Raw genomic sequence first — 27,933 nt, 5'->3', positions numbered from 1 at the left:
CACACACACACACACACACACACACAAACACGCACACAAAAACACAGACAAACACACACACACACACACACACACACACAAACACACACTCTACAGACAATTTAGTTTATCCAATTCACCTATACCGCATGTTTAGACTGTGGGGGAAACCAAAGCACCCTTTGGGAAAAAGTCACTGGGAGAACGTCACACAAACATGAGGAGAACATGCAAACTCCACACGGAAATGCCAACTGACCCAGCCGGGACTCGAACCAGCGACCCTCTTGCTGTGAGAGGACAGTGCTAACCACTGAGTCACCTACAATAATTTCATTATTGTTTTAAATAAAAAAAAATTTAACTTCATAAATGGACCTCAGAAAGCAGTATAAAATGCAAGCAAAATAATAAAAAGCAGTTCTTGATTCTTTTTTTAATTTATAATATAATGCTGTGTTTATTTCAGCGATGTCTCAGAGTTTAAACAATCAAACAAGCGCTGTAAAGAGATATCCATAAAAATAACCGATCCCAATCAGCCTGCAATCAAACATAAGAGTCTCGCTGTGCCTCTGAGTGCAGAGTAAAGATACCTTGTAGTTTTGAAGTCTCTGAGAGCAGCAGAAATGTATTCAGACAAACGCTTCTCCATTAACGCCACTCTAATCCAGGCTCGACCCTAAGAGAGAAAGAGAGGGAGAAAGAGAAAGAGAAAAGAAACATTATTACAAAGCATCTGAATAAATGTAAAGTTGTGTATTGTATTTTAATTTATATTCGTTTACTATTTAATAATAATAAAAATTTAATTAAAACTAATAATTAAATTTAAATAATTAAATCTCTTTCATTGTCTTTTTAATAATCCTATTAGTCTTTTTTAGTATTATGCATTGATGAAATGAGCAGTTGGATGTGCCAAAACTTTCTTTAGTTAAACAAAGAGAAAACCGAAGTGATTGCTTTTGGATCAATGACTGTAAAAAATATGGACGACGCGACAGCCCCTTTTCCCATTGAATGCCTTGAGGGCAAAACGCCTGCTTGACGGGCACAAACTGTTGCAAAAGACTGCTGAAATTGGAGCCTTGACATGCGCAGAAGGACTGTCTGATGGAGCCAGAGGAGGAGCCGCGAAAAGTCGAGCTTCCAACCAAACGCTTTATGTAAAATCAACCACGCCCCCTGAACTTCTCAGCATGCGTTTGCTGTCATATCAACACAGATGGATGTAATAACGTTAACAAATATGAGGGTTTTTTATATTCAATCGCGCCAGCTCCGGGCCGCAGCGCATAGCCTACTCGCGGCGTCGCGGGCTGATTCCGCCTCGCATGCGGCAGCGCCTGCTCGCTCGGCCGCCGCATCTGGCTCGATTGACTCAGGCTGGAATCGAGCAGTGAGTCCAGGCATCCGGAGTAGGTCCAGCAGAGGTAGTCAGTCTGAGCTCTGAGGGGTAAGTCTCCGGCAGGCGAGAATCTAGCCGAACTGGTCTGAGTGTATTTTGTCATCTGGGTGGCTAGGCGTGTATCAGCAAAATAATAAAGCCCGCAAAAAAGTCCTGACCTCAGCGAATAAACAGTGTTCCACCAGGATCATGTATGTCAGAAACTGTAGTTTACTGCTGAACTCATTTTGTCATGGTAAAATAACACAGAAATCGAATAATAACACTTCAGTCTTCTGCCGAAGCTCAGACGCGCTGCTTTGAGAAACTGTCAATTACAGCTGTCAATCACGATGACACGCCCAGCATTAAATTACTGCTAAAAACAAACTGTTTACAAAATTGAAGAACTGCACCTATTTCAGCACAATAACCAGTGCCTTAATCGACCAGAACCATCTTTCGGGACATTTTATTGCAAGTGTAATAATTTTTTTTATGTGGGCTCAAGTCTCCTTCATTAACATGGAGGAGGCGGGCTTTATGACTTGTACTGCAGCCAGCCCCCAGGGGGCGATCTAACGGCCGAGACCTTCACTCAAACGCAGGCTTGCGGCACACTTGGTTTGGATGAGGTCCTCAAGGTGAATCTGTACCTTGGCTCTAATGGGCAAACAACGATAAATAAGGTCAAGAATCTTGGTGTGACTCTAATGGGCAAACAACGATAAATAAGGTCAAGAATCTTGGTGTGACTCTGGAGTCAGATCTAAGTTTCAATAGTCATGTCAAAGCAGTAAGTAAATCAGCATACTATCATCTTAAAAACATTGCAAAAATGAGATGCTTTGTTTCTGGTGAGGATGTAGAGAAACTTGTTCATGCTTTCATCAGCAGCAGGGTGGATTACTGTAATGGACTCCTCACTGGCCTTCCCGAAAAGACAGTCAGACAGCTGCAGCTCATCCAGAACGCTGCTGCCAGGATTTTGACCAGAACCAGAAAATTAGAGCACATCACACCTGTCCTCAGGTCTTTACACTGGCTCCCAGTTACATTCAGAATAGATTTTAAAGTATTATTACTTGTCTATAAATCACTAAATGGTCACTAAATGATCAGATGTGCTCCAACATTAGGCACATTCAAATCAAGACTGAAAACACATCTGTTTAGCTGTGCCTTTACTGAATGAGCACAGTTACCGACATATCGCACTATTATGTTTTTCCTTTCACCTCCGTGAAGTTGGCACCCCATAAAAACAAATAATCCCCAAAACTATGCCATTCGTTTGTGCTACGTTTGTGCTGATTTGTGCCGCAAAAACGAACGTTTGTGCTGGTTTGGGGTCTGAGATATTAAGTATTATTTTTTTAACCGTGTGACGTCACTCTCCACCCCATGTTGCGCAATTGACTTCAAAACAGCACAGGTCGTTTGTGCTCGGTTTGTGCTGGTTTGTGCCGTTAAAACGAACACGGTATCTGTTTTCCTCTTTTAGATATAAGCAAAATATTTCGGGAGCCGTGACGTCACTCTCCACCCCATTTCCTCCAAATCGCACAAAACTGGTATCATTCGTTTGTGCTGGGTTTGTGCCGGTTTGTGCCGTTAAAATAAACACTTTATCTATTTTCGTTGTTTAGATATAATCAAAATATTTCGGGAGCCGTGACGTCATTCTCCACCCCATGTTGTCTAAATCACACCAAACTGGTCTCATTCGTTTGTGCTCGGTTTGTGCTGGTTTGTGCCGTTAAAATAAACACTTTATCTATTTTTATTGTTTAGATATTGCCTTTTCAAAACATTTCGGGAGCCGTAACGTCACTCTCCACTCCAGGTTGTCTAAATTGCACAAAACAGGTGTCATATGTTAGTGCTGGATTTGTGCTGGTTTGTGCCGTTAAAATAAACACTTTATCTATGTTTATTGATTAGATATTGCCTAATCAAAACATTTCGGGAGCCGCGATGTCATTCAGCGCCCCATTATTTCCTCTAAATTGCACAAAACAGGTGTGCTGGATTTGTGCTGGTTTGTGCCATAACAATTAACACTTTATCTATGTTTATTGATTAGATATTGCCTAATCAAAACATTTTGGGAGCCGCGACGTCACTCAGCGCCCCATTATTTCCTCTAAATTGCACAAAACAGGTGTCATATGCTGGATTTGTGCTGGTTTGTGCTATAACAATTAACACTTTATCCATGTTTATTGATTAGATATTGACTAATTAAAACATTTCGGGAGCCGCGACGTCACTTAGCGCCCCATTCCTCTAAAATGCACAAAACAGGTGACATTCTTTAGTGCTGGATTTGTGCTGGTTATGCCATTAAAATAAACACTTTATCTGTTTGTATTGTTTAGATATTGCCTAATCAAAACACTTTGGGAGCCGCGACGTAACTCTATATTGCACAAAACAGGTGCAATTGTGCTCGTTTGTGCTGCAAAAATATTATTTGTAAAAAAATAATATCAGATCATTAAGAGGTCTCTCCACCCCAGTTGCTACATATTTACTAAAATAGTCTCGTTATGTGCGTTTCATTTGTGCTGGATTGTACCTGAAAGTTTCGTTAGTGTTGCTTCTTTTAAAATATTGAATGAAAGTTAATGATATCAGCTACCCGCATATTTTAAAATATTTAAATTTGTTTGGGCTGATAGAAATTTTGTCTAAGATGCTTTATTTTTTTTTTAGATAGTGTAGGCCAAGGTTATTCTGAGATTTTTTTATTATTAGAAAAAGCATGAAGGATGCGAACATCATTTTGACAGATTTAATCCAAGTAAAAGGGCTTGGCCAATATAAAGATAATTGGCTACAACCCTGCTTTACTTATCTACTTCCTTTTAGTCTCATATGAGTAGCCAGCATGCTTAACAATAGAGGAAAAATTTATTTATATATATATATATATATATATATATATATATATATATATATATATATATATATATATATATATATATATATATATATATAATTTTTATTAATTTTATTTATTAATTTTATAAAAATGTATTAATATACATTTTTTTTACCTGTTTAACCATGCTGCGATTTTCTCTTAAATACTCTTATCATCTGGTCGTCCATATTAGGCTGCTTTCGTATTTAAACTAGCAGCCTAAACTTTTCTGTTGTGGTAGGTAGGCCTACCACTTATAAGTAAAGCAGCTTTAGTGGACTTATTTAGTTAATTTTTTTATTTTATGGGGAAAAATAGATTATAACACACGCAAACATAGGCTATGCGTTTTCTACAGATAAGTTTTGGTTTTCGTGATTGTGTTGTTTGTCATACAGTAAAAGAACAATGTCCAAATGGCAATAAAATAACAATAAATAATTGATTAATTAATTACAATTAATAATAATAATAACAATAACAACAATCATATAAAATATTTACATTCACTTAATTGGTAAACACTGTGCGTTTTTATCACGGGCTGTAGGATGTTATTTTGACCATTTTGATTTGGTTTAATAAAAGATAAACATGTAATATTTTGTTATATTTTAATTATCCTTAGTTATCTTCTTATTATTGTCATTATTATTAATATTATTATATTTATTTTATATTTAATAACTTTTAGACTCTTTAAACAATGAGGAAATAACTAAACTTTTTTAATTCAAGGGCCAGACAGCTTGTTTTGTAATTTAATGCCGGCTATAGGCTACCACCTGAAGGACGGTTATACGGCGTGTTGTGATGTCGGCCGTCACCGGAGAAAATTTATTTAAACTTTAAAACTTTAGTTTTTTGGACTTTTGTTTGAAAGCTTTACTGTCCAAGTTACTGTTGTATAATTTAAATTATAGCCTATATATGCACCAATAAACAAGTCGAATGAATTAATGAATGAATGAATGAATGAATGAATAACATAAATATAGATTCTTAAATGTTGATATTGTTTTTGCTGATAAAAAATTACAAATATTAAACAAAAATTTAATAAAAATAAAATGAGCACTTTTCAATATTTATACAATTCAGTTAAATATAAGCTGGACATTTTTGGGGACATGTAATTTCTCTGTGATCTTTAATATATACTGGGTAGCTATATTTTCTAAAATCTCAAGGAATTACTTTAATATGAATATGCTTTACATCCTGATATGCTGTTGTTTCATTTTCATTCTTATTTCACTTGAAAAAATCGGTACTTAATGTTTGAATACTAAAATAAATAACAGCCATTGTTTAAATGTTTTTTTACCAAGAAAATATATATTTTAGATTTTTATCAACTAATTTATTGATTGTTAAAAATGAAATAATTTAAGTGCTATATTTTTTATTAGTGAAAGTGCACGCTTACTTTGCCCAAGGCCTCTCAAAAAATATATTTCTGCCACTATAATACAAATGCACTATTATTGTTTTATTATCATTGTTTATTTTTCCTTAATGTATGAAATTTTTGATAAATTTATTTCCCCTCCAATCATTTTCATTCATCACGTTAAATTTAGGTAATTTTCCCTCCAAATAAAATTGATTTGCAGCTCAGCATAAAACAGCTCAGCATAAAAAAGGGTCCGAACGATTGGAAAAGCGGCTTTTAAAGAGACAAACTATATACGAAATTTGTTTCAAAAAATATTTTTTCCAAGAAAAATATACGAATTATATTTTAGTTTGAGGCCAACTGTGCGGGTGGATGATTTTCAGTCAGTGGAAAGTAGGCCTGTGAATTTAATATGTCTCATATTGTATCACAATCTTCTGTCATATATTTGCAATTTTTTTAATATGTCACATAACACAATTGAGACTATTTTAGTAAATATGTAGCAACTGGGGTGGAGAGACCTCTTAATGATCTGATATTATTTTTTTACAAATAATATTTTTGCAGCACAAACGAGCACAATTTGTGAGCAAACGAAAGTAACATATGTGCGCACAAATATAAACATCTGTTGTTCATTTTCATGGCACAAACCAGCACAAATCTAACCAAATATTTTGGTTAAATGGCAAAACCAGTACAATTGAATGTTTTGTGCAATATAGAGTTACGTCGCGGCTCCCAAAGTGTTTTGATTAGGCAATATCTAAACAATACAAACAGATAAAGTGTTTATTTTAATGGCATAACCAGCACAAATCCAGCACTAAAGAATGTCACCTGTTTTGTGCATTTTAGAGGAATGGGGCGCTAAGTGACGTCGCGGCTCCCGAAATGTTTTAATTAGTCAATATCTAATCAATAAACATGGATAAAGTGTTAATTGTTATAGCACAAACCAGCACAAATCCAGCATATGACACCTGTTTTGTGCAATTTAGAGGAAATAATGGGGCGCTGAGTGACGTCGCGGCTCCCAAAATGTTTTGATTAGGCAATATCTAATCAATAAACATAGATAAAGTGTTAATTGTTATGGCACAAACCAGCACAAATCCAGCACACCTGTTTTGTGCAATTTAGAGGAAATAATGGGGCGCTGAATGACATCGCGGCTCCCGAAATGTTTTGATTAGGCAATATCTAATCAATAAACATAGATAAAGTGTTTATTTTAACGGCACAAACCAGCACAAATCCAGCACTAACATATGACACCTGTTTTGTGCAATTTAGACAACCTGGAGTGGAGAGTGACGTTACGGCTCCCGAAATGTTTTGAAAAGGCAATATCTAAACAATAAAAATAGATAAAGTGTTTATTTTAACGGCACAAACCAGCACAAACCGAGCACAAACGAATGAGACCAGTTTGGTGTGATTTAGACAACATGGGGTGGAGAATGACGTCACGGCTCCCGAAATATTTTGATTATATCTAAACAACGAAAATAGATAAAGTGTTTATTTTAACGGCACAAACCGGCACAAACCCAGCACAAACGAATGATACCAGTTTTGTGCGATTTGGAGGAAATGGGGTGGAGAGTGACGTCACGGCTCCCGAAATATTTTGCTTATATCTAAAAGAGGAAAACAGATACCGTGTTCGTTTTAACGGCACAAACCAGCACAAACCGAGCACAAACGACCTGTGCTGTTTTGAAGTCAATTGCGCAACATGGGGTGGAGAGTGACGTCACACGGTTAAAAAAATAATGCTTAATATCTCAGACCCCAAACCAGCACAAACGTTCGTTTTTGCGGCACAAATCAGCACAAACGTAGCACAAACGAATGGCATAGTATTGGGGATTATTTGTTTTTATGGGGTGCCAACTTCACGGAGGTTTCACTTTCTTATCATTTCTTTAAAACCTGTTTTAAAACATTTTAATCTGTTTTCAATCATTTTTATTCTTTGTTGTTTTTATTCTCTTGTTTTCTAGTCTTGTTTATGTAAGGCACTTTGATTTACCATTGTGTATGAAATGTGCTATTTAAATAAACTTGCCTTGTTGCCTTATCAAAATTCTAACTGTGTTTTTTTTCTGTATGTATGTATTAAGAGCTGCACAATATATCATTTCAGCACTGATATCGCAACGTGTGCATCCGCAATAGTCACATCGCAGGATCTGCATTGTCAATTTGGAATTAGAGTTAACCAGAAAACAAAGAAAACCATAACAGAGTAAAAGTAAGAGTTCTTCAAATAGAGTTCAAATAAACTTGTTAAAATATCACAGAAAAAAATATCACAATGTCAGTTTTTTCCAATATCATGCAGTATGTATTATATAATACAATTTACAATTTTATTCCTTGTTTATGTACTGTAGTCTGCACTGCTTTGGTAATACTGGACGCGCTATGCCAATAAAGCTCTTTTTGAATTTGAAAGAGAGAGAGAGAAAGAGAGGGAGAGAGAGGGAGAGAGAGAGAGAGAGAGAGAGAGAGAGAGAGAGAGAGAGAGAGAGAGAGAGAGAGAGAGAGAGAGAGAGAGAGAGAGTATAAGGGAAAGAGGATTGCTTTTACCTGTCAGCCACAAAAGCCTTTAACGCTGAAGTTATTCAGCAGAGCGAAGGCACTGAGCTGGTTTTACGTCTGATATTAACATCAAAGCAGACACATTTGAGCCTGAGGCGATCTGTCTTAGCTGACCGCTTCTGTTCACATCACTGAGATTTCTACAGGACTAGTCTGATCTGCTGGTTCCGCTTTCCTCTTTTCATACTTTGCGACAGTAAATCAGTCCTTTTATTGTTAATGTCAATGAAAATCAGTGTTTCCTACTGTTTTAACCAATTGAAATGAGTCTTATTTTTATTTTTTTCAAATTTTGGGTTACAGTTTAAGTAATTTTTTCTTCTTTTTTATAGGTTTATGTTTTTTTTTTCAATTATTTTAATAAATTAAGTTAAACTAAATAAAAATTTAAAATATAGAAGTACTGTACATACTTCACAGCTAGCAGATGTAATATAATATAATATAATATAATATAATATAATATAATATAATATAATATAATATAATATGATATAATATAATATAATATACTATAATATAATATAATATAATATAATATAATATAATATAATATAATATAATATAATATAATATAATATAATATAATATAATATAATATATTTCCCAGAGATGGGTTGTGGCCGGAAGGGCATCCGCTGCGTAAAAACTTGCTGGATAAGTTGGCAGTTCATTTCGCTGTGGCAAGCCTGGATTAATAAAGGGACTAAGCCGACAAGAAAATGAATGAATGAATGAATGAATAATATAATATAATATAATATAATATAATATAATATAATATAATATAATATAAAGCAAATTAACTAGGTCTTTTTTATATTTTATGTTTTCCTTTTGTTTTGTTAAGCGACTAGTTTTTTGTTGTTTTGCCATTTTTATTTGTCATCACATTTATTATTTTTATTATTAATTATCATTGTTATTATATAAAAGATATTGAAAATATATAAAATTAGGACTGACTCATAATGTAATTAATAACAGTAATTATTCATATTCGTTGTTGGTAGTTAGTACAAATACCAATACTTAATATTAAAAATTTACTTTGTCACCTCTGGCCCATTAAATATTTTTCTATAATTTTGTACAAACATCATTGGAAATTTTACCAATAATTTAGTTAATTAAGATAATCCTGTAACACAAATTTAAAACCTGAAAATAAAATAAAATGTTGAATTGGCAACTAATTGCTAAAACCAAAAAAAATAAAGCTGATAGGAATTCATTCATTCATAATATATTCATTCATTCATTCATTCATTCATTCATTTTCCTTCGGCTTAGTCCCTTTATTAATCAGGGGTTGCCACAGTGGAATGAACCGCCAACTTATCCATCGTATGTTTTTCACAGCGGATACCCTTCCAGCTGCAACCCAGTATTGGAAAAAACCCATACACTCTCACATGCACATACACTATGATCAATTTAGTTTCTCCAATTCACCTATAGCGCATGTCTTTGAACTGTGGGGCAAACTGAAGCACCCAGAGGAAACCCACGCCAACACAGTGAGCCACCATGCCGCCCCAATAACAGTATTTTTTTTTAACCAAATTAAAATTAAAGCTAATTTAAAATATCAATAAACACTACAACAGTATAGTAATGACACAACAACAGCACAATAGATGTGTGTCCTGACCTTCGCTCTGGAGCTGCGGACGTTCTCCATGTTCTCGATGCTGTGGATGCAGCTGTGAGGGACTTTACTACACGCCATGCGGATGAAATCCCAAAAACTACGAGGACTCTCATATCCAAACCAGCTCACTTGACCTACAGAACACACAGGCACACAAAGACACACACATACACACAGACACACACACACAGAACAAAACATTGATTCCACAAGAAGAGCAATGCATTCATTCAGAGGCGAAACCACTCCAGAATAAAAAGCTGCTGATTTTGTTTTGTTTAAATGCAGTTGTGTGTTTTAGTGCAGAGGAATTGTGGGTAAACATCCAAGCCAGTCATTAAACGGATTGAATCTGACAAGTGAGGAGCTCCGCGGGGAGTTCAGCCTTTTAAGATGTTGTAGAGAATATACATACACATGGAGAGATCAAACATTTGCTGGAAGGCTGAAAAACGGATATTTATACTGTTTTGTCATGCTGTGCGAGTCGACTCTCGAATCCAAAATGAGACACTCAGGGCTTTATTTATACCTCATTACATCTGTGTGTCAGTGCGTGCATGCGTGCGTGTGTGTCTGTTTCAACTGCGTGTGTGTGTGGCTTAACAAATATCAAATAAATAAAAAATCTCTCTCTCTCTCTCTCTCTCTCTCTCTCTCTTTCTCTCTCTCTCTCTCTCTCTCTCTCTCTCTATATATATATATATATATATATATATATATATATATATATATATATATATATAAACTTTAGCTATATTACTTTTATTGAATATAAAAAAAGTTGTAATTGCATTTAACATGTATATTTAACATGTAAAAATTTTCATAATTACATATGCATATATGTGTGTGTGCGTGTGTGTGTATATATATATATATATATATATATATATATATATATATTTATATATATATATATATATATATATATATATATATATATATATATATACATATATATACATATATATATATATAGTTGAAGTCAGATTTATAAGCCCAGCCCCAACCCCAATTGATTTTTTTTTTCTTTTTTTAAATATTTCCCAAATGATGTTTAACAGAGCAAGAAAAAAAAAAATTCACAGTATGTCTGATAATGTTTTTTTCTTATTCGTCTTATTTGTTTTATTTTGTCAAGAATAAAAGCAGTTTTTAATTTTTACAATGTAGTCTTGAAAAATATCTTCATGGCAAAGATAAAATAAATCAGTTATCAGAAAAGAGTTTAGAAATGTGTTGAAAAATCTTCTCTACATTAAACAGAAATTGAGGAAAATAAAAACATTTTATTTAATCATGCGTGTAATTAATACTTTAAAATTTTCTATATTATTTATATTAAGAATAAAACATCAAAACATTAAAAAGAATCATTACAATACAGTCATTATTACTCTTAAAAGAACTGGATAAAAAAATTGCATCACAAATAGTTTCCAACTACTACTACTACTACTATTAAAGGCTGATTTATACTTTCGCCTGGCGACGTGTCGTGGACCTCCGCTGACTGCGTTTGCACCTCACGAAACAGACAAGGCTTTTATACTTGCTGCATTTGCTGTTGTGATATTCTTTAAAACGACAGGGGGCAGTCAAAAGAAACTGACGGTAAAGTCAGATGGATAAACAGAGTAGTAGGACGTTTCCAGAACTACATCATATCATTATTATCATTCAAGATTTTTAAATAAATTATTTGTATAAATTATTTTGATGATTATGAAGATTTTTATAACCATTCGAGATTTGTTTTTAATCAAACTTTGATGCATCACTTGCTTTTGTTCATATATTTGACAGTTCTACCTATTAGTTTATTAGTAAGTTTATCAAAATATTAATGACTACAGAACATGAGCTGCTCTACAAATATATTGTTTATAATGGAAAGAAAAAGAGCGCACACACACAAAAAAAAAAAAAAATACAGTTTTTTTTTTACTTAGCCCACTCCACAATTCACACAATACTGTCTGGCTAGTTTGTGTAATCTACTTATAAGCTAAAATGCAATAATGGTCCAACATTCCTGACCATTATCACCAATAAAGCCTAGAAAAATAGAGCATCAGTATATTGTAAACAGGTTTAAATATTCTTTTCCAGTTATCAAAGTAATAATTTGTTACTTTTTTTAGTTTTGTATCTATTTAATTGTTTTAAATAAAAATACTGTATGTTAATACATACAGTAAGTCAAAAAGATAAGGCTCAACAATTGTGTTTCAGCTTATTTGAAATAAGTAGTTTGAACAAACAGCAAACATCATTTTTGAGTGTGTCCTCGTAATTCAAAATGCGTAAAAATCATACTTAATCGGGTCTTTTCACATTCAAAATTGACCACAGGTGTCATGTGAGGGTTGGTTTTAGGGGCAGGGAGAGGGTAACTTTGCGTTCGTGTTCGCCGCCTTCGGTGTAAACGCATAATAAGGCTATATCAGGGGTCACCAGCCCTGTTCCTGGAGAGCTACCTTCCTGCAGAATTCAGTCCCAACCCTGATCAAACACACCTGAACCAATTAATAGTACCTAAAGCAGCACTTGATAATTACAAACAGGTGTGTTTGGTTAGGGTTGTAACTGAAATGTGCAGGAAGGTAGCTCTCCAGGAACAGGGTTGGTGACCCCTGGGCTATATAATAAACGGTTTTAACAGTATAAAATACATAACATCTAGAGAAAGTCTTAGAAAACCACTGTAGTGTAGCTCCACTCAATCGATTTGTGTTGGCATGACATCAAGGAATAAAGTTAACTTATTAGTTTTTACAAACTTAAATGGATTGAACATAAAACAATTAAGTTGTCCCAAAAAACTCAATTTTGTTGTTTCAGCTTTTTAAAATTAAGTAGTTCAAGTAGTAGTAGTAGTAGTAGTAGTAGTAGTGTGTGTGTGTGTGTGTGTGTGTGTGTGTGTGTGTGTGTGTGTGTGTGTGTGTGTGTGTGTGTGTTTTCTTCCTCACCCTTGAGTCTGTGGCTCAGAATATGTTCTAGAATAGAAACAAAGTTGATGAACTCAGCAGACGTGTCGTCTATCGTCTCAAAACATGAGCGATCAATGAGGGTCTTCACGGAGAACCTGAGCAGACAAACACAAACATCAGCATGACAGAAATACACACAACACAGCTTAAACTCTCATAAACTCTCAACAGCTCGTACAGTAAAACACTGACAAAATTTAATTATACAAATATTACCCAAGATTTCATCATTTTAAAGCTCACATAATGCCAATATGAGGTTAGAGAAATGTTCATTTTTATACACCATACAATTTTTAAATATGCATGTTTTATTTAACATTTATAGGATTTTGAACATTGATGCAAATAAAAGACAATTCTCAATAAACATACATACATAACATATGTATTTGTTATATACATCATACAGTTTTGCTTTTACAACACGTACAACAGTTTTGCGCACTTTGAAAAAGCAGAAAAATAGTGACAGTGTAACTTATATTCTATTATGTAATATTTTTTAATTACCTTTTATAATAAACCCATTTAATTTTTTCTTTTAATATTAGTTTTATAATTGTTGTACATGTAGTGCTGTTAAAAATTATTCGTGGCTAAATGAACACAAAATAAAAATTATTAAATAATATATTATGTGATTAATGTGTGTGTGTGTGTATATATACACATATCCATGTCTAAATATATATATATATATATATATATATATATATATATATATATATATATATATATATATATATTTATATATATATATATATATAAATAAAAGTATATATACGCAAGTAAATGTTTATAAATTAAATTAGTATGAGTGCATTTCCATATACATAATGAATATACACTGTATAGATGCATGTATTATACACTCACTGGCCAATTTATAAGGTACACCTATCCAACTGCTCATCAACGCAAACTTATAATCAGCCAGTCACATGGCAGCAACACAATGAATTTAGGCATGTAGACATGGTCAAGACGGTCTGCTGGAATTCAAGCAGAGCATCAGAATTGGGAAGAGAGGGGATTTAAGTGACTTTGAATGTAGAATGGTTGATGATTGGGTTGGTCTGAGTATTTTAGAAACTGCTGATCTACTGGGATTTTAAAGCACAACCATCTCGAGGGTTTACAGAGGTCCGAAAACGAAAAAAAAATATCCAGTGAGCGGCAGTTCTGTGGGTGCAAATGCCTTGTTGATGCCAGAGGAGGTCAGAGGAGAATTGCCAGACTGGTTCTAGCTAATAGAAAGGCAAGAGTAACTCAAATAACCACTCGTTACAACCGAGGTATGCAGAAGAGCATCTCTGAATGCACAACGCGTCCAACCTTGAGGCAGATGGGCTACAGTAGCAGAAGACCACAGCAGGTGCCACTCCTGTCAGCTAAGAACAGAAAACAGAGGCTAGGCTCACCAAAACTGGACAATAGAAGATTGAAAAAACGTTGCCTGGTCTGATGAGTCTGGATTTCTACTGCAACATTCGGATGGTAGGGTCAGAATTACGCATCAACACCATGACAGCATGGATTCATCCTGCCTTGTATCAGCGGTTCAGGCTGGTAGTGGTGTAATGATGTGGGGGATATTTTCTTGGCACACTTTAGGCTCATTAGTACTAATTAAGCATTATGTCAATGCCACAGTCTACCTGAGTGTTGTTGCTGGTAAGTGTAAGTGTGCCAGTGTAGTACCCAATCAAAGTGGCCGGTGAAGGTATATAATTTTATTTAACATAATTTTTTTTAATTAGTCAATTAATCGTTAAACAGCATAAAATATAAGCTTGTTATTTTTAGAATTTCCATTTAGCTTTCCATTTATTTTAATTTCAGTAATTTTAGGACAGATGCACTGACGCAGATGAAAATAGAAAACTCAAAGTACACATAATTCAGCGCTTAAACAGACGAAATAGAGCCGAGTCTCCAGTTAAACTCCAAAAATTAAGCTTTTAAAACACTCCTAAAAGTGCATTTAGGAGCCAAAAGAGATATCTCTTGTTTTGTGGAGCACCATTATAGCCGTTTATTATGCTCTCATCAAATGTAATTATGGCATAAATGACTGTCCTTTTCATTATCGGCAGCTCTTGTGCTTTTATTCGTCTCCTCATGACTTCCGAATACCCAGCAGCCTTCTTGCAAATGTCATTTCAGAGAAAATTTCTCTCCTGACATTTCCTTTCTAAAACACAGAGCAAATGTGGAGGAAAAAAAAGATGAAAGTTCGAACAGACAGTACTGATTAAACATCATCATATGTATAAAAAAAAACTGAACCATTATCAAATGTGCCGCAGCGCTTTATATAACGAATTTGCAATTAACTTCAAATGTCTCATTAGATTATTTTATCAATGAAACTAAAAACTATTAAAATTTATTTACGAAACCTGGAATGAAATAAAATTATATATAAATATTACATAATGAATTTAAAATATTGTTAAATATATAAAAACAAAAAAATAATAATTTAAATTAAATTAAAATTTCATTTAAATTAAAAGTAAAAATTACATCAAGAAAAAAATAAATAAAGCTAATTAGATAATCCTGAATAGCCTTATAATACAGTACACAACATAAATATATTAATATAGCATAATTAATAGGAAAATTAGCAATAATGTCTTCCAGAAGACACTGTGTTCAGGTTGGCTTATCACTGCAAATCTTGTCACGTATCGTGTTGTTAGACCATGGGATTACAATATCACCTGCTCACCTAATGTTTACATTTGTAATATTTATCTTATTTGCTAATTAATAACCTCATGTGGAACTCTGAATCTGAGTCTCATTTCATAGTCTGCTACTGTCAATTCAGTTGCAGACACACACTTTGTGAGCCTTCATAACTGAATGAATGAAATACGCTGTTTTCCATCAAGGCAACCCAAGTGCTTAAATACAATTGGCTAAAGTGGCATTGGGCGGGTCAAAAGAACCAAAACAAAGACAGACATTCTGGCACGTAGCGCACATGTTCAAAGCAGAATATCTGACTTCAGCATTGTTTTTCAGATCAACAAGAATGTTCACTTGGCATGATTCTTTAATATCTGCAAACATATGATGGTTTTTTATGCTTTAGAAGGGTCAAAAACAACATCATTCAAAGAAAAAACTACATCTTCATCTGCATCTTCCAAAATATTTCACCTCTTTGTGACAAACGTAATTCATCAGATGCAGATCTATCTCACAGGTTTATTTTCTGTTCTAAGATACAGAATTATTGGAATGGAATTTTTGAAGCGCTTTCCGAGGTCTAGAAGTTGCAATTACAACCAGATCCATTGTTTGTAATTCTGGGATTCTCTGAACAAATGCATTTGTTGTCAAATACACAAAATAAAATGCTCTCATACTGCTTAACTACTGCCAAGAAGCTACTGCAACTGTTTTAGAAAAAAAGGAATCCCCTACATCACCGGTTCCCAAACTGGAGTGCGTGCACCCCTAGGAGTGCGCAGTCTGACCACTAGGGGTGCGCGAGAGAATGTTTGTAATGGCGGAAAACTCATTTATTCATTCATTTTCTTTTCGGCTTAGTCCCTTTATTAATTAGAGGTCGCCACAGCGGAGTGAACCGCCAACTTTTCCAGCATATGTTTTACACAGCGGATGCCCTTCCAGCTGCAACCCATCTCTGGGAAACATCCATACACACTCATTCACACTAATACACTACGGATAATTTAGCCTACCCGATTCGACTGTACCGCATGTCTTTGGACTGTGGGGAAAACCAGAGCACCCGGAGGAAACCCACGCCAACACGGGGAGAACATGCAAACTCCACACAGAAACACCAACTGACCCAGCCGAGGCTCGAACCAGCGACCTTCTTACTGTGAGGCTACAGCACAACCCACTGCGCCACCGTCTTGCGGACGGAAAATGTTATCTTTTAATATTTTTATGCATTTATCTTGGGCAAACCTCACATGTCATATTTATGAGAGAAATAAATTCACTGAGAGAAAAAAAAAAAAATCACATTACAAATTGTAATTTACAACCCATGCATACTCGCTCATCTCGTGGTTTCATGTCTCCGTCACAATAGCCCCGCCATTTCACATTAGGCGCCAAGTGATAGTAGATTCGTAATTGTTTTTCTGCTTACTATATTCATCAAAATGGACACCTGGTCAAAAACTGGCACTTTGAAGAAGTCAGGTGACAGTAGGGATGAATATATGATTTGACACTTACTAATAAGACACAGCCACTTACAAGACATGCCTGTAAGTTTTTGTTTTTTTAAAGGAAAATTGGTGGAAACGCAGAAGAAGTAAAAAGGAGGCACAAAAAAGTAGTACCTTTCATCTGAAAAGTTGCACCATCGGTTTCTTGAGCACTCTGCAGCATCCACCAAGGTGCTCTAGTGACTTTTGTCTATACTTAATGAAGCTGTGAAAATGATCAACTTCAAAAAAGCTTGTCCATTAAATTCACGTAATTTATTATTTTTATCTTAATCACGTATACAGAAAATATGTGTATTTAGTTATTGTAGTAAAAAATGTGGAGTTTAATCTGAGGAAGGGGTGCTTGACAGCTGTCAACTATTAAACGGGGTGCACACAGCAAAAAGTTTGGGAACCACTGCCCTACATGTAAACTGTGGCTTGGAGAAATTGCCTCTATGTTAGATTTGGAGCAAATTACATACTATTTAAAAAGAAAACTTGAACAATTTGACAAAGTTTGGAATCCTTTTACCTTGAAAAATAGAACTCTCATAATAATGCATCATTTGTGTAATGTTTTAACATGCTTTGTCATCATACTGTTGTTCAAACAGGTCTTTGTAACAAGTTTGCTTGTTATGTGGGTGTTTTTTTAGTTTAATTTTCATGTTGTTTTTCCTTTAAATGTTTCTTATTTGCTTTGCCTGTTATATGTAGACAAAACATGTAAACTGAATTCTTTTCTTTTTGAATCTGTGTCTTCAAGTCAAAAACTTACATACAGCATCTTTAAAGTGACTTAGGATTGTAATAATATGACTTATTTTACAAACACTGCTAACACAATCTCAGAAAATTGAATTTCTCAGATTAATCCGGCCCGACATTTCAGCTGAGAAGATCCTGAAATAGACTTTTTGAAGTTTCGTGATCATTTCAGGAGCATTTAAGACTTCATTCAGCCCCTTTCATGATTCTCTGAGACGGTGTTATCACTCAAAGAGACCTGCGGTGATTTCATTCAGTCCTCTGGATCAGATCTCACAGGATGAACAGGAGCGGAAATGGATTTTTGCTTATCTGCTCCTCTGTTCTTCTTCCTCAGACACAAACATTAAAATGCCTTTGTTTGTTTGAGCTTCACTCTGTGATTGTAAATGAGTGAACGCATCACGTCACACTCTGAGCCTTTTGATTGGCTGATTCCTGCTGTGCCTCCTCACAGGTTTGACATTCATTTGTGTTCAGATTGACGTTTTTCCTGCTTCAAACGTGCCCTGTGTGATGCTGCCTAATCAAACATACTAACGTGATTAATCATTTTCACTTTTATACAAATATGTTTGGGTTCTGATGTGTGTGCGTGTCCTACAGCAGCTATCGCTAATTTGACTTCCTCTCATAAGTTTTGGAAAGTTGCAATATAAAATGTTTTATAAAATGTTTTATAAAACTGCATGAACTAAGTGAACTAATTCTCAGTTTCTCTGAAATTATGATTCATTGTTTTGGGTGCAAGTAAAATTCATTCATTTATTTTCCTACGGCTAAATCCCTTTATAAATCTGGGGTCGCCACAGTGGAATGAACCGCCAACTATTCCAGCATATGTTTTACACAGCGGATGCTCTTCCAGCCAAGAAACTGAATTAATACTAACAAAAAAACATATGCCAGAGTAATTAGCAGTTCATTTCCTCCAAAAAAAAAAACCAAAACAAACACAGGGACTAAGCAGAAGGAAAGCGGGCGACGTTGAGTAATGCAAAGCTGAGTCAACCAAAGTTGTCAGTTATAGTTTAAAAAAATGAAGAGAGTTTTTTAAGAGACTTTACATCTGACAGCTGATCATTCCTATTGCATTATTTGCTGTATTAATTACAGCAGTTTAGAAATTAAATGTCAGAGACTTAAATGTTAAAGTCCGTGTAAAGCTGAAGATGCTGAGACTCATTTCAGTATGCTGATGTACTTCCAACTGAAAGGTAATATTGAGTACGGGGCATGGCTTTTTTTTTTGCACATCATACCCTCATAGCAAACTAAACAGTAAGGGAGGGTATATTACAGTTTTTTCCAATTGTTTACACACATTTTCTGTAAGCAGGTCTCATATTGTCAGAAGTCTACACGCAAATCACAAAACACACACACATTGGGCAAAACTCTTCAATTCTTCTGCAAAATGAAACTCTACGTTCAAAACAATGTGATTTCTTCTCAAAATGATCTTTTGTTTTCAAATGACACACACAAGCCATCACATCAATAGACAATTATAAGAACAGTTGAACACTGATGTGCTTAATGGTAAACACTATGACCATTCATCATAATGATTTACTGTCAGCCTTTTTTGTTCAGTGTTACACTTGCTACAGACAGACAGTACATAGGCCTACAGAAGTGCACTGTAAAATATTTCAGAATATTGTTTTATACAAAACACACAAATACCAAATACATTTTACTGTATTTCCCCCACAAAAACTGTGTACACAGTGTTCGTCCCAACCAACACAAAGCTGCAGATAACGTGGTCTACATGTACCATCAAGACGTGTTTACAGAATACAGTTACAGTAAAAAAAAAAAAAAAAAAACAGCTATACTGCATTCTCTTATCTGTTTTGGTCTGGCCAAGAAGTGGGGGAAATGTCCCCTTGCATGGTGAATCCAGCCATAAAAAGCATCAACTGCTATTGCTTGGAGAAGGGGTATACGTGTGTGTGGATTTCGGTCAAACACTTTACATCTCCAGGCAGAAAAACAATTCCTCAATAGGTTTGAAGAATGGAGAATATGGAGGGAGATAAATCACTAAAAATTTTGGGTGGGAAGTGAACCAGTTATGATCCAGACGAGCTTTTTTTAAATTTTTTTTAATTTATTTTACAGATGAGATTTTTAAATTGAAATTCTGTGAGACGAATGTTTACTCCTGTGATGAGTTAGTATGCTAAGTAGGGCAACTGACTTTACAATTGTGAATGACAGTGTGTTCCTAGTTAAAACAAAAGATTTTCTGCATGAAAATTGTGCAAAATGCAGAGAATTGTGTGTGGTGTTTTAAAAAAAAGTGTGTTGTAAACCTGCAATTTGAGTGTTGCAGTTTTACATCTGAGTGAGTTGGTCTCGGCTCGATTGAACCTTGTCAATCACCACCAAGCCACCACCTCTCCTGACAGCTGAGCGGGACGCAGCAAAATAAACCCTGACACTCTGACCAATGTGAGGAGAGTTTAGTCGCACGTGACTTGTTTTAGCTCTTTTGGTCCGATTAGAAACTTTGCAGTGTGAAAGCGAACCGCTCCAAAAGCAAAGAGCAACAATGTAACATCTGTTTCGGAACAACTGAATTAATTCACAGGTGTGAAAGCACCCTAACAGTCAGATCAAGGTCTGTGTACGAACACAGAAGCGTCCTATGGACGTAAACATACAGCAGGTCTGTTACCCAAGTCCCGCTTCTGCTGGGTGTTCTTCCGCACCCGATCACTCCCGCTATTCACTCTGTTTACCTGCTGTCTGGTAAGAACTGCTTGTACTGTTCCTGCTGAATTAAGAGAGAAGAGCTGAACGCTCTCTCTTTGCTTAAGTTTTATTCACTACTATAGTGCTGATAAGTGAAATGGAGCTTTCTGGAATCATAATAAAATCATATATAAATTATAAATAAAAATGCGTTGTTACCTTGGTAATGCCAGCATAATGTAAACAGAAGTAATCAATACTTTAAAAGTGCTCAGTTAAGATGTGGACATAATTATTATCTGCATAATTAGTTGCAACTTTTGTGTTTAGATGTAAAGTAGAAAAAAGGAGAATTTTAAGCTTTTTTCTCTCTTTGTTTTTCTTAAGCACTTTTTTTGAACATACAATTTTCGAAATGCCTTACTTTAATTTAATTAATGTGAGAACATGCAAATCTACAGTCAAATGTGTGACGCCTGTGTTATTATCAGGTGTTTGTTAACCAATAAATATGTTTATTGTTCTTTGAATTGTTCTGTAGGCAGTGTTTTTTTAAGCATAGCACAAACCGTACCGAAAAACCGTGACCGAAAGAAAAGCAAATAGTCAGACTTTCATTGAAGATTACCAAAACAAACAAAGATATTAATTGGATTAACTTGTGCAGATTAATCATTCACCTTAAGAATAACAACGTGAGCCGGTTAAATAAACATGGTAAATTTTGATTCAAAGCAACCGTAAAGGCTCGATCACATTTTAAAATAACAAAGCACCTTATCTTTAACCTTACTGATAGTCTTTTTAAAAAGCAAACGTTAGATACAAAGGTATTTGCTGAAGCAACCATTTTTAAGCTTACTTTTACAATATGATCAGTTTATCTTGACTGGGGTTTCAAGTGACTTGTACGACCAAAAACGCCATATGTGATCATGTGAGGCAAATGTCAAAATTTATTAGTAAGATCATAACCAAGTGTTGTCTTTGTTAACCCTTTAATTACACTGAAGTGAACTGAACTGTAAAAACTGGACTGAAGCTGTTTCAATTCACTATAACTGCATCTATGTTAAGCTGCTTTGACACTACATTGTAAAAAGTCCATAGAATTAAAGATTAATTGAATTGAATAAATGTTTCTAGGGATGGATCTGTAAATGAGGATATAATAAATATATTGAAGAATGCCAAATTTTATGTCTGTCTTAAAAAAATATTGGGAGAGAGTAGTGAATAATATCCTGGATTCTCTAAAGATCTAATGTATTCATATTAGTCATGATTCAGGGTTAAAGAAATAAAGGTTAAATAGAGTTTAATTAAAAATGAAAATTCTGTTATAATTTATTTATGCTTCACTTGTTTAAAAACTGAGTTTCCTTCTTTCGGTGAACACAAAAGAAGATACTTTGAAGAAACCATCGACTCCTATGTTTGTTTTTCCTACAATAGATGTCAATGATTAACAGTTTTCAGCTTTCTTCAAAACATCTTCTTTTGTATTCAACAGAATAAAGAGACTCAAAAAGGTTTAGAACCACTTCAGAAAAAATTAACGAAGAAACCATTTTAGTTTTTTGGGTGAACTAGTCCTTTAATAGTATTTGACTGATATTGGTTTTAGTTTCAGCTATTACTACAGAAAGCTTTTTTTTTTTTTTTTTGCAAAAAAAAAGACAGACAGACAGACCAAAGTATAATTTTTAAATTAGCTTTCAGCATTTGAAGATGTTTCGACATGGACTGCTGGAATTTAGATATGACATAGATATGTAATTTAAAAAGTACACAACAAAAATTCAATATTAGATCGTATTATGAGTATTCGTTTTTATGATCTCAAAGTGACTTTTTATTAGTTTGTTTTAAATCAACTCTTTGACTCTACTAAAAAAAAAAAAAAAAACATTGTATAATTAATAGTGGCAAACCAGCAAGATGCCTGACTTTAAATGCAGTTCAGCAGTTTCACTTTAACTCATGAACATTTCATTCATGCCGCCGTGACAACCTGGGGTATTAGAAGCAAATAAGGAGTAAGAACTGGTGAGAGTGTTATGGAATTTATTAACGCACACCAAATGGAAAGAAAAAAACTTCAGTGTTATGCAATGTGTGTGTGTGTGTATTTGTGTGTGTGCGGTCCTTTACTGACAGCCGTGTGTTTATCTTGTCAGAAAATATGCCGAAAAGTCCTATAGGACGGTGTTTACTGATGGCGGTGTTTACTTCAGTAATGCCACTAATATATGTATATATGTATACTCCAATTGTAATTAACTCACCACAGCACTTACAGAGGTAAAAATGGTTTTATATTCTCACATTTGAACATTATCCTTAATACTAGCATCATTTCAGAAAAGTATTATTAGCAAAATAATAGTCAAATCCTATTAGCAGCCAACGATTCATTAAAGTACAGCATCGTTCAGTCAATTGAATAGTGCTAATGTTGTTTTGAAGTCATACTTAAATGCTATTTCACACCCAATATTTATATCAGCTTGATAAACAATATATGGAGCGTTAAATGAGCAAATAATAAAGCAACTTTATCTCAATACAGCACTTTTTCTAAGGACTCCTCCATCTATATGACGTGATGCTCTTGTGACAGATCTCAGATCAGCGCTTCTGTGTGCAATACACGTACATCACCTCACCTCCCCGACCCAGCATCATAAATGTGCAAAAACAAACTTTAAAAAAAATAACAATGACCTCACCACACATGTGTGCGTGTGGCCGGTGTTCTGCAGTGTGCGACATGATCAATGTGTGTGTGTGTGTGTGTGTGTCAGAAGCAGATTTTACCTGCACACGGTGATCAGATTCCTCCTCTCTACAGCTCTGATGCGCGCCGCCGCTTTTTTACGAGCCCCGCTGAACCCGAGATTTAACGATGCCATGGTCGTGTCTGTCCGATGCACGGCTGTTTATTTCCTCACGTCCTTTTCTCTTCTGATGCTGCTGTGGATCAGTCTCCAGCTCGCGGACTCTCTCGGACGCTCACCGGGGCCATAGAAATGGAATAAGAGGGTGGAAAGGCAATTAGTATGAACGAGGAGTCCAGGATGGGCGTGGCGTTGCCGTATTTCTAGAAATAAAAATCTTACTTTAGCTCTTAATTTAAGTTTGTTATACTTTAGATTTAATTTTAAAAGGCCATGGTAAATTTCCATTACTACATTTTATACAGAATACATTATAAAAGCCAACGGGATTATCACGCGATCCATGTTACTTTTCTCAGCGCTGGTTGGGATCTACCAATCACAGAATGATTTGTATAATCGATTTTTTTTGTTTACATGCTGATAAGGTGATGAGCCCAATCCCTGCTCATAACGTAACATGTCTCCTTATACACATATATTTACACGTGTTTCTAAAATTGAAGCAGAAGAAGTCTATTAAGTAGAGAAATTAACTTTTTTAAAACACCCTGCACGCCCTGGAGGATAATTTTGTGCCTCAAGAAATAATTTAAACCTCATAACAGTCATAGAACATGTCATCATTGAGCGCTTATAGACGTTTATAAGCCCCGTTTTTAATAACCAGTAAAGGCGTTTTTAGTTATAAAATTGTTGTGAGACATACCAACAAAGGATTTGTATAATTTATTAGTAAAAATCAGTGATTTTCTCTGATTTCAGTTGATGTAGTTTACTTTAATCTCACTAGGTGGCCCCAAAGTTCTAGAAAGCAGCCTATAACATGAAATAAACAATATTTTACAGCTTTCTAAACATTTACAGCTCTCATTTATATCTATCAAAAACATATACCCAGCTACTCAATATAGATAGGGAAAAAATGAAGAGATTGGAAATCGTCAGTGATCTGAGGTACTGGATTGATGGTAGCTCTGGGTTTCATAACATTTGTGATATTATGTACAGGTCTCATCACATTTTATCTTCTGAATTTTATCATCTAAAAATTATTGCAGTATGAATGATTTATGTATTAGTAAACACACAGATATGAAACAGATGGCACTGTATAAAATCAACAGTTTATAAACTGCATAGCCCAATAGTTTTGGTCCCCTGATTGATCGATAGCCGTGGCCCATGTTTTATTTGTAACTGCTAGCCTTTCAAACAGTCAATATTCTGTCACATTCATAGACCTTACGCATTTAAGTTATTTAAAGTGTATTATATTAATGTAGGCTATATTTGGCATAATTCACATTTAATTTTTAAACCACACCAAAGAAACTCTTCTTGTGTGGGAGAAACGTTTGTTGACATGAACACGTTTAAAGTAATCTAAAGTTGGGAAAGCTAACATTTTCGGTGTGGGAAATAATCATTTGAATATGTGAGGAAAAAATCAGGTGTTAAAAATAAGTAGTACTGTCTCTAGAAACATCTCGAAACTTTCACTATTTTTGCATTAACATTTGTACTGTTTAGAGATTTTAATAATTCATTAGTAAATGTTGATTACTAAATGCTGTACATGTATTGCTCATTATTAGTTTATGTTAGTAAATAATTAACATAAAATAATGAAGGTTTATTGTCAGGGTGCATATTACAGGGGGGGTTGGGGGAATCTGTTCTTCGCCGTACTCGAACTTCGTCGTCACAGTCAACTCCTCTCTCTTTAAAGATGAAATGCAGCCATACGTACTTCTGGCTACATAATTTGCAATCTCTAGTCTCTAAAAAATGGCTATTTTTTTAGAACCAATCAACACTTGATCTCCTCTAAAGGATGTCAAATCAAGATGTTTGGGGTGTGGGTGGGAGGGGGGGGGTCAGCCTTTTAATAGTGAGAAATAGTCTTCTCTGATCTGTAACTTAAATAATATAATTAATAGTTTCTATAATAAAATGCATGCAATGCATTTCACCACCCCTGCAACGGTTCATACCATTGTGAATGCATAAACGCACCAATCAGTTTCAGCAGTTGGTTTCAACAGTCTAAAACCTTTCAGCACGTGACCCCCAAAATAACAATGCCAGTGACTTGCGACCCCCAACATTCACTAAGGTGGTTATAGACATATAATCCTCGCGCACAAAACAGCGTACACATACCAATAGGCTTAAGTCTATTCATCGTTTAATTTTGGTGAATGCCACTTGGAGACCATCCTCTATGTTCAGTTGTGGCCTGTATTCATTTTTAATGTACGTAAGTGCTGTAAAAGTTTTAGAAAGTTTAACCTGGTGTCATAAAATCAATGTGCTGCATCTGACACTATTGCCGTATTTAATATAATGTAATCATGTAATACAGAAGGCTTTTTATTTGCATGCTGTTTTTTATGTTTATTATTAACAACATGTTGACAATGTAACTATTATTTTGTTCTTCAGTAGGTTATGGATAAAATATGGTAATTCTAATAGTTTCATAAACTGAATTTGATTTTTGGAAATTGGCAAGCAACCCTCTTCATTCAACCCACACTTTGGGAACCACTGATAGAGCAGGGGTTCTCAAACTTTTCAGCTCACGACCCCTAAAATAACAATTCCAGTGACTCACGAGTCGCGACCCCCACTATGCTTAGAGGTGGTCATAAGCATACAAAAATTGCACACACTGGTGCACACACACCAATAGAAACTATATAAACATAAGCATATTGACAACACAAAAAAGTGCAACAGTCTTACAACCATATATTATTTTATAGTTATTATTAATTCGTTTAATTTAATATTAACCTCACTTAATGAGAATGGTGAGCACAATGTTTATAGCACAAGACTATTCTTGCTTTAATTTTAGAAACTTGGAGATCGTTCTCTGTGCTCAGTTGTGGCCTTTATTTTTAATGTATGTGAGTGCAATAAAGTTGAACATTGTACCGTAAAATGAGTCTGCTGCAACTAACGCTACTGCTGTGACAATAATCTAGCAAAATCACCTCAGGGGGCGCAATCCAACAGAAAAAAACTGAAAAGGTTATGGATAAAATATGGTAATTCTAATAGTTGAATAAAGTATATGATATTTTTGGAAATCACCAAGCGACCCCCAGGGGGTCCTGACCCCCACTTTGAGAACCATTGCAAATGTTCACAAGACACTTCTCTTCTAACATAGATGAGTGTATCTTCATATAGCCTAAAAATAAAGCAAAATTAGACAGTTTGTACTTGTGCACATAACTACTCTGAGATTGCTGAATACACTAAATATCCTTCAAAACACAGAAAATTGTATGTTTTATTATTAAATTTAGTTATAATTAAACAAAAATGTAAAAATACACGTTTTTGAATCACTGAAGCATGTATTACACATAACATTACTGAAAACATTGACCCCACTTAATCAATGTATAATTTGCACCCTCCTTAATGTAAAGTGTGATTAACGTGGCATTATGGGACTATTTAGGCAATGAATGTTTAGTGCACTAGAAGAAGTTTGCAATTGATCAGTGCATGTGTGACCAACACCCTTATCAGTGCACTGACCACTGAACAAGCCCAGCAAGCATTTTTTGTTTCTGAAAGATGTCTAATAGACATCTAAACATAGTTATTTTGGCTAAAACAAAGCTAAATTGGGTCTGTCAGTAAAAATCTAATAGACTTCTAAGAATAGGCCAAAACTATACTACTTATCAAATAAACAGAGATGAATGACGGCACATATAAAGTCTGTCTAATATGTCTATTTGACGACTAGTCTAGTTTTGGGCTATTCTTAGATGCTTATTAGATTTTCACTGACAGCCCAAGTTTAGCCTTGTTTTAGGCAAGAGATCTACATTTAGATGTCTATTAGATGTCTGTTAAACACAAAATTGTTTGCTGGAAGGGAGCAGCTTGAGCTGCATACTGTATAGGCAATTTTAATCATCACACAAAATCTTGAATTTTATTTAATCGAATACAGCTACTAAACTATGCAAAAATTGTGTTGTTATCAGTGCTTGTAGTGTTTTGAGCAACTCAAAAGGTGGCAATACAGTATTTCTCACTTCAGCCCCCAGGAGCCCCGTAGTGCTCACTTTAGAAGTCTCACTAATCTCGCACACAATTGAGGTCATGGAGCCTCTAATAATGAGAGGATGAGTGGAATCGAGCAGAGGAGGAAGAGATTTCAGTGCCTTAGGGCTTCCAGAAGCAGGATTTTAAAAAGACTGTGGTGGAGAGAAATAGTAAATTAGCTCAGCGCACATCAATGATGTCACTGTCACTGACTCATAATGCTGTTTTCAGCGATTTGTCTCCATCATGTCAAAAATAAAACCATCAAGTTTTTGTGTGTGTGCAAAGATACAAACCATAAGTCA

The 27,933-nt window shown here is 34.8% G+C and overlaps 2 protein-coding genes across 3 annotated transcripts in view; both read right to left on the bottom strand.

Annotated features, from left to right (window-relative positions):
- Positions 1-23,681, bottom strand: part of rundc3b (RUN domain containing 3b) — a 47,683-nt gene extending 24,002 nt beyond the window's left edge. Inside the window, 4 exon segments of the mRNA NM_001007416.1 lie at positions 576-661; positions 9,965-10,098; positions 12,940-13,055; positions 23,469-23,681. Coding sequence (NP_001007417.1) covers positions 576-661; positions 9,965-10,098; positions 12,940-13,055; positions 23,469-23,563 — 431 coding nt within the window. The 5' untranslated portion in view covers positions 23,564-23,681.
- The window catches only part of dpy19l1l (dpy-19-like 1, like (H. sapiens)), a 754,017-nt gene that overhangs the window by 323,131 nt on the left and 402,953 nt on the right, over positions 1-27,933 (bottom strand). The gene's annotated exons all lie outside the window — the stretch shown is intronic.

Source organism: Danio rerio, chromosome 16, assembly GCF_052040795.2.
Source record: "Danio rerio strain M-AB ecotype USA chromosome 16, GRCz13ab, whole genome shotgun sequence".
Taxonomy (NCBI): Eukaryota; Metazoa; Chordata; class Actinopteri; order Cypriniformes; family Danionidae; genus Danio; species Danio rerio.
This window is presented reverse-complemented; position numbering and strand designations above follow the sequence as displayed.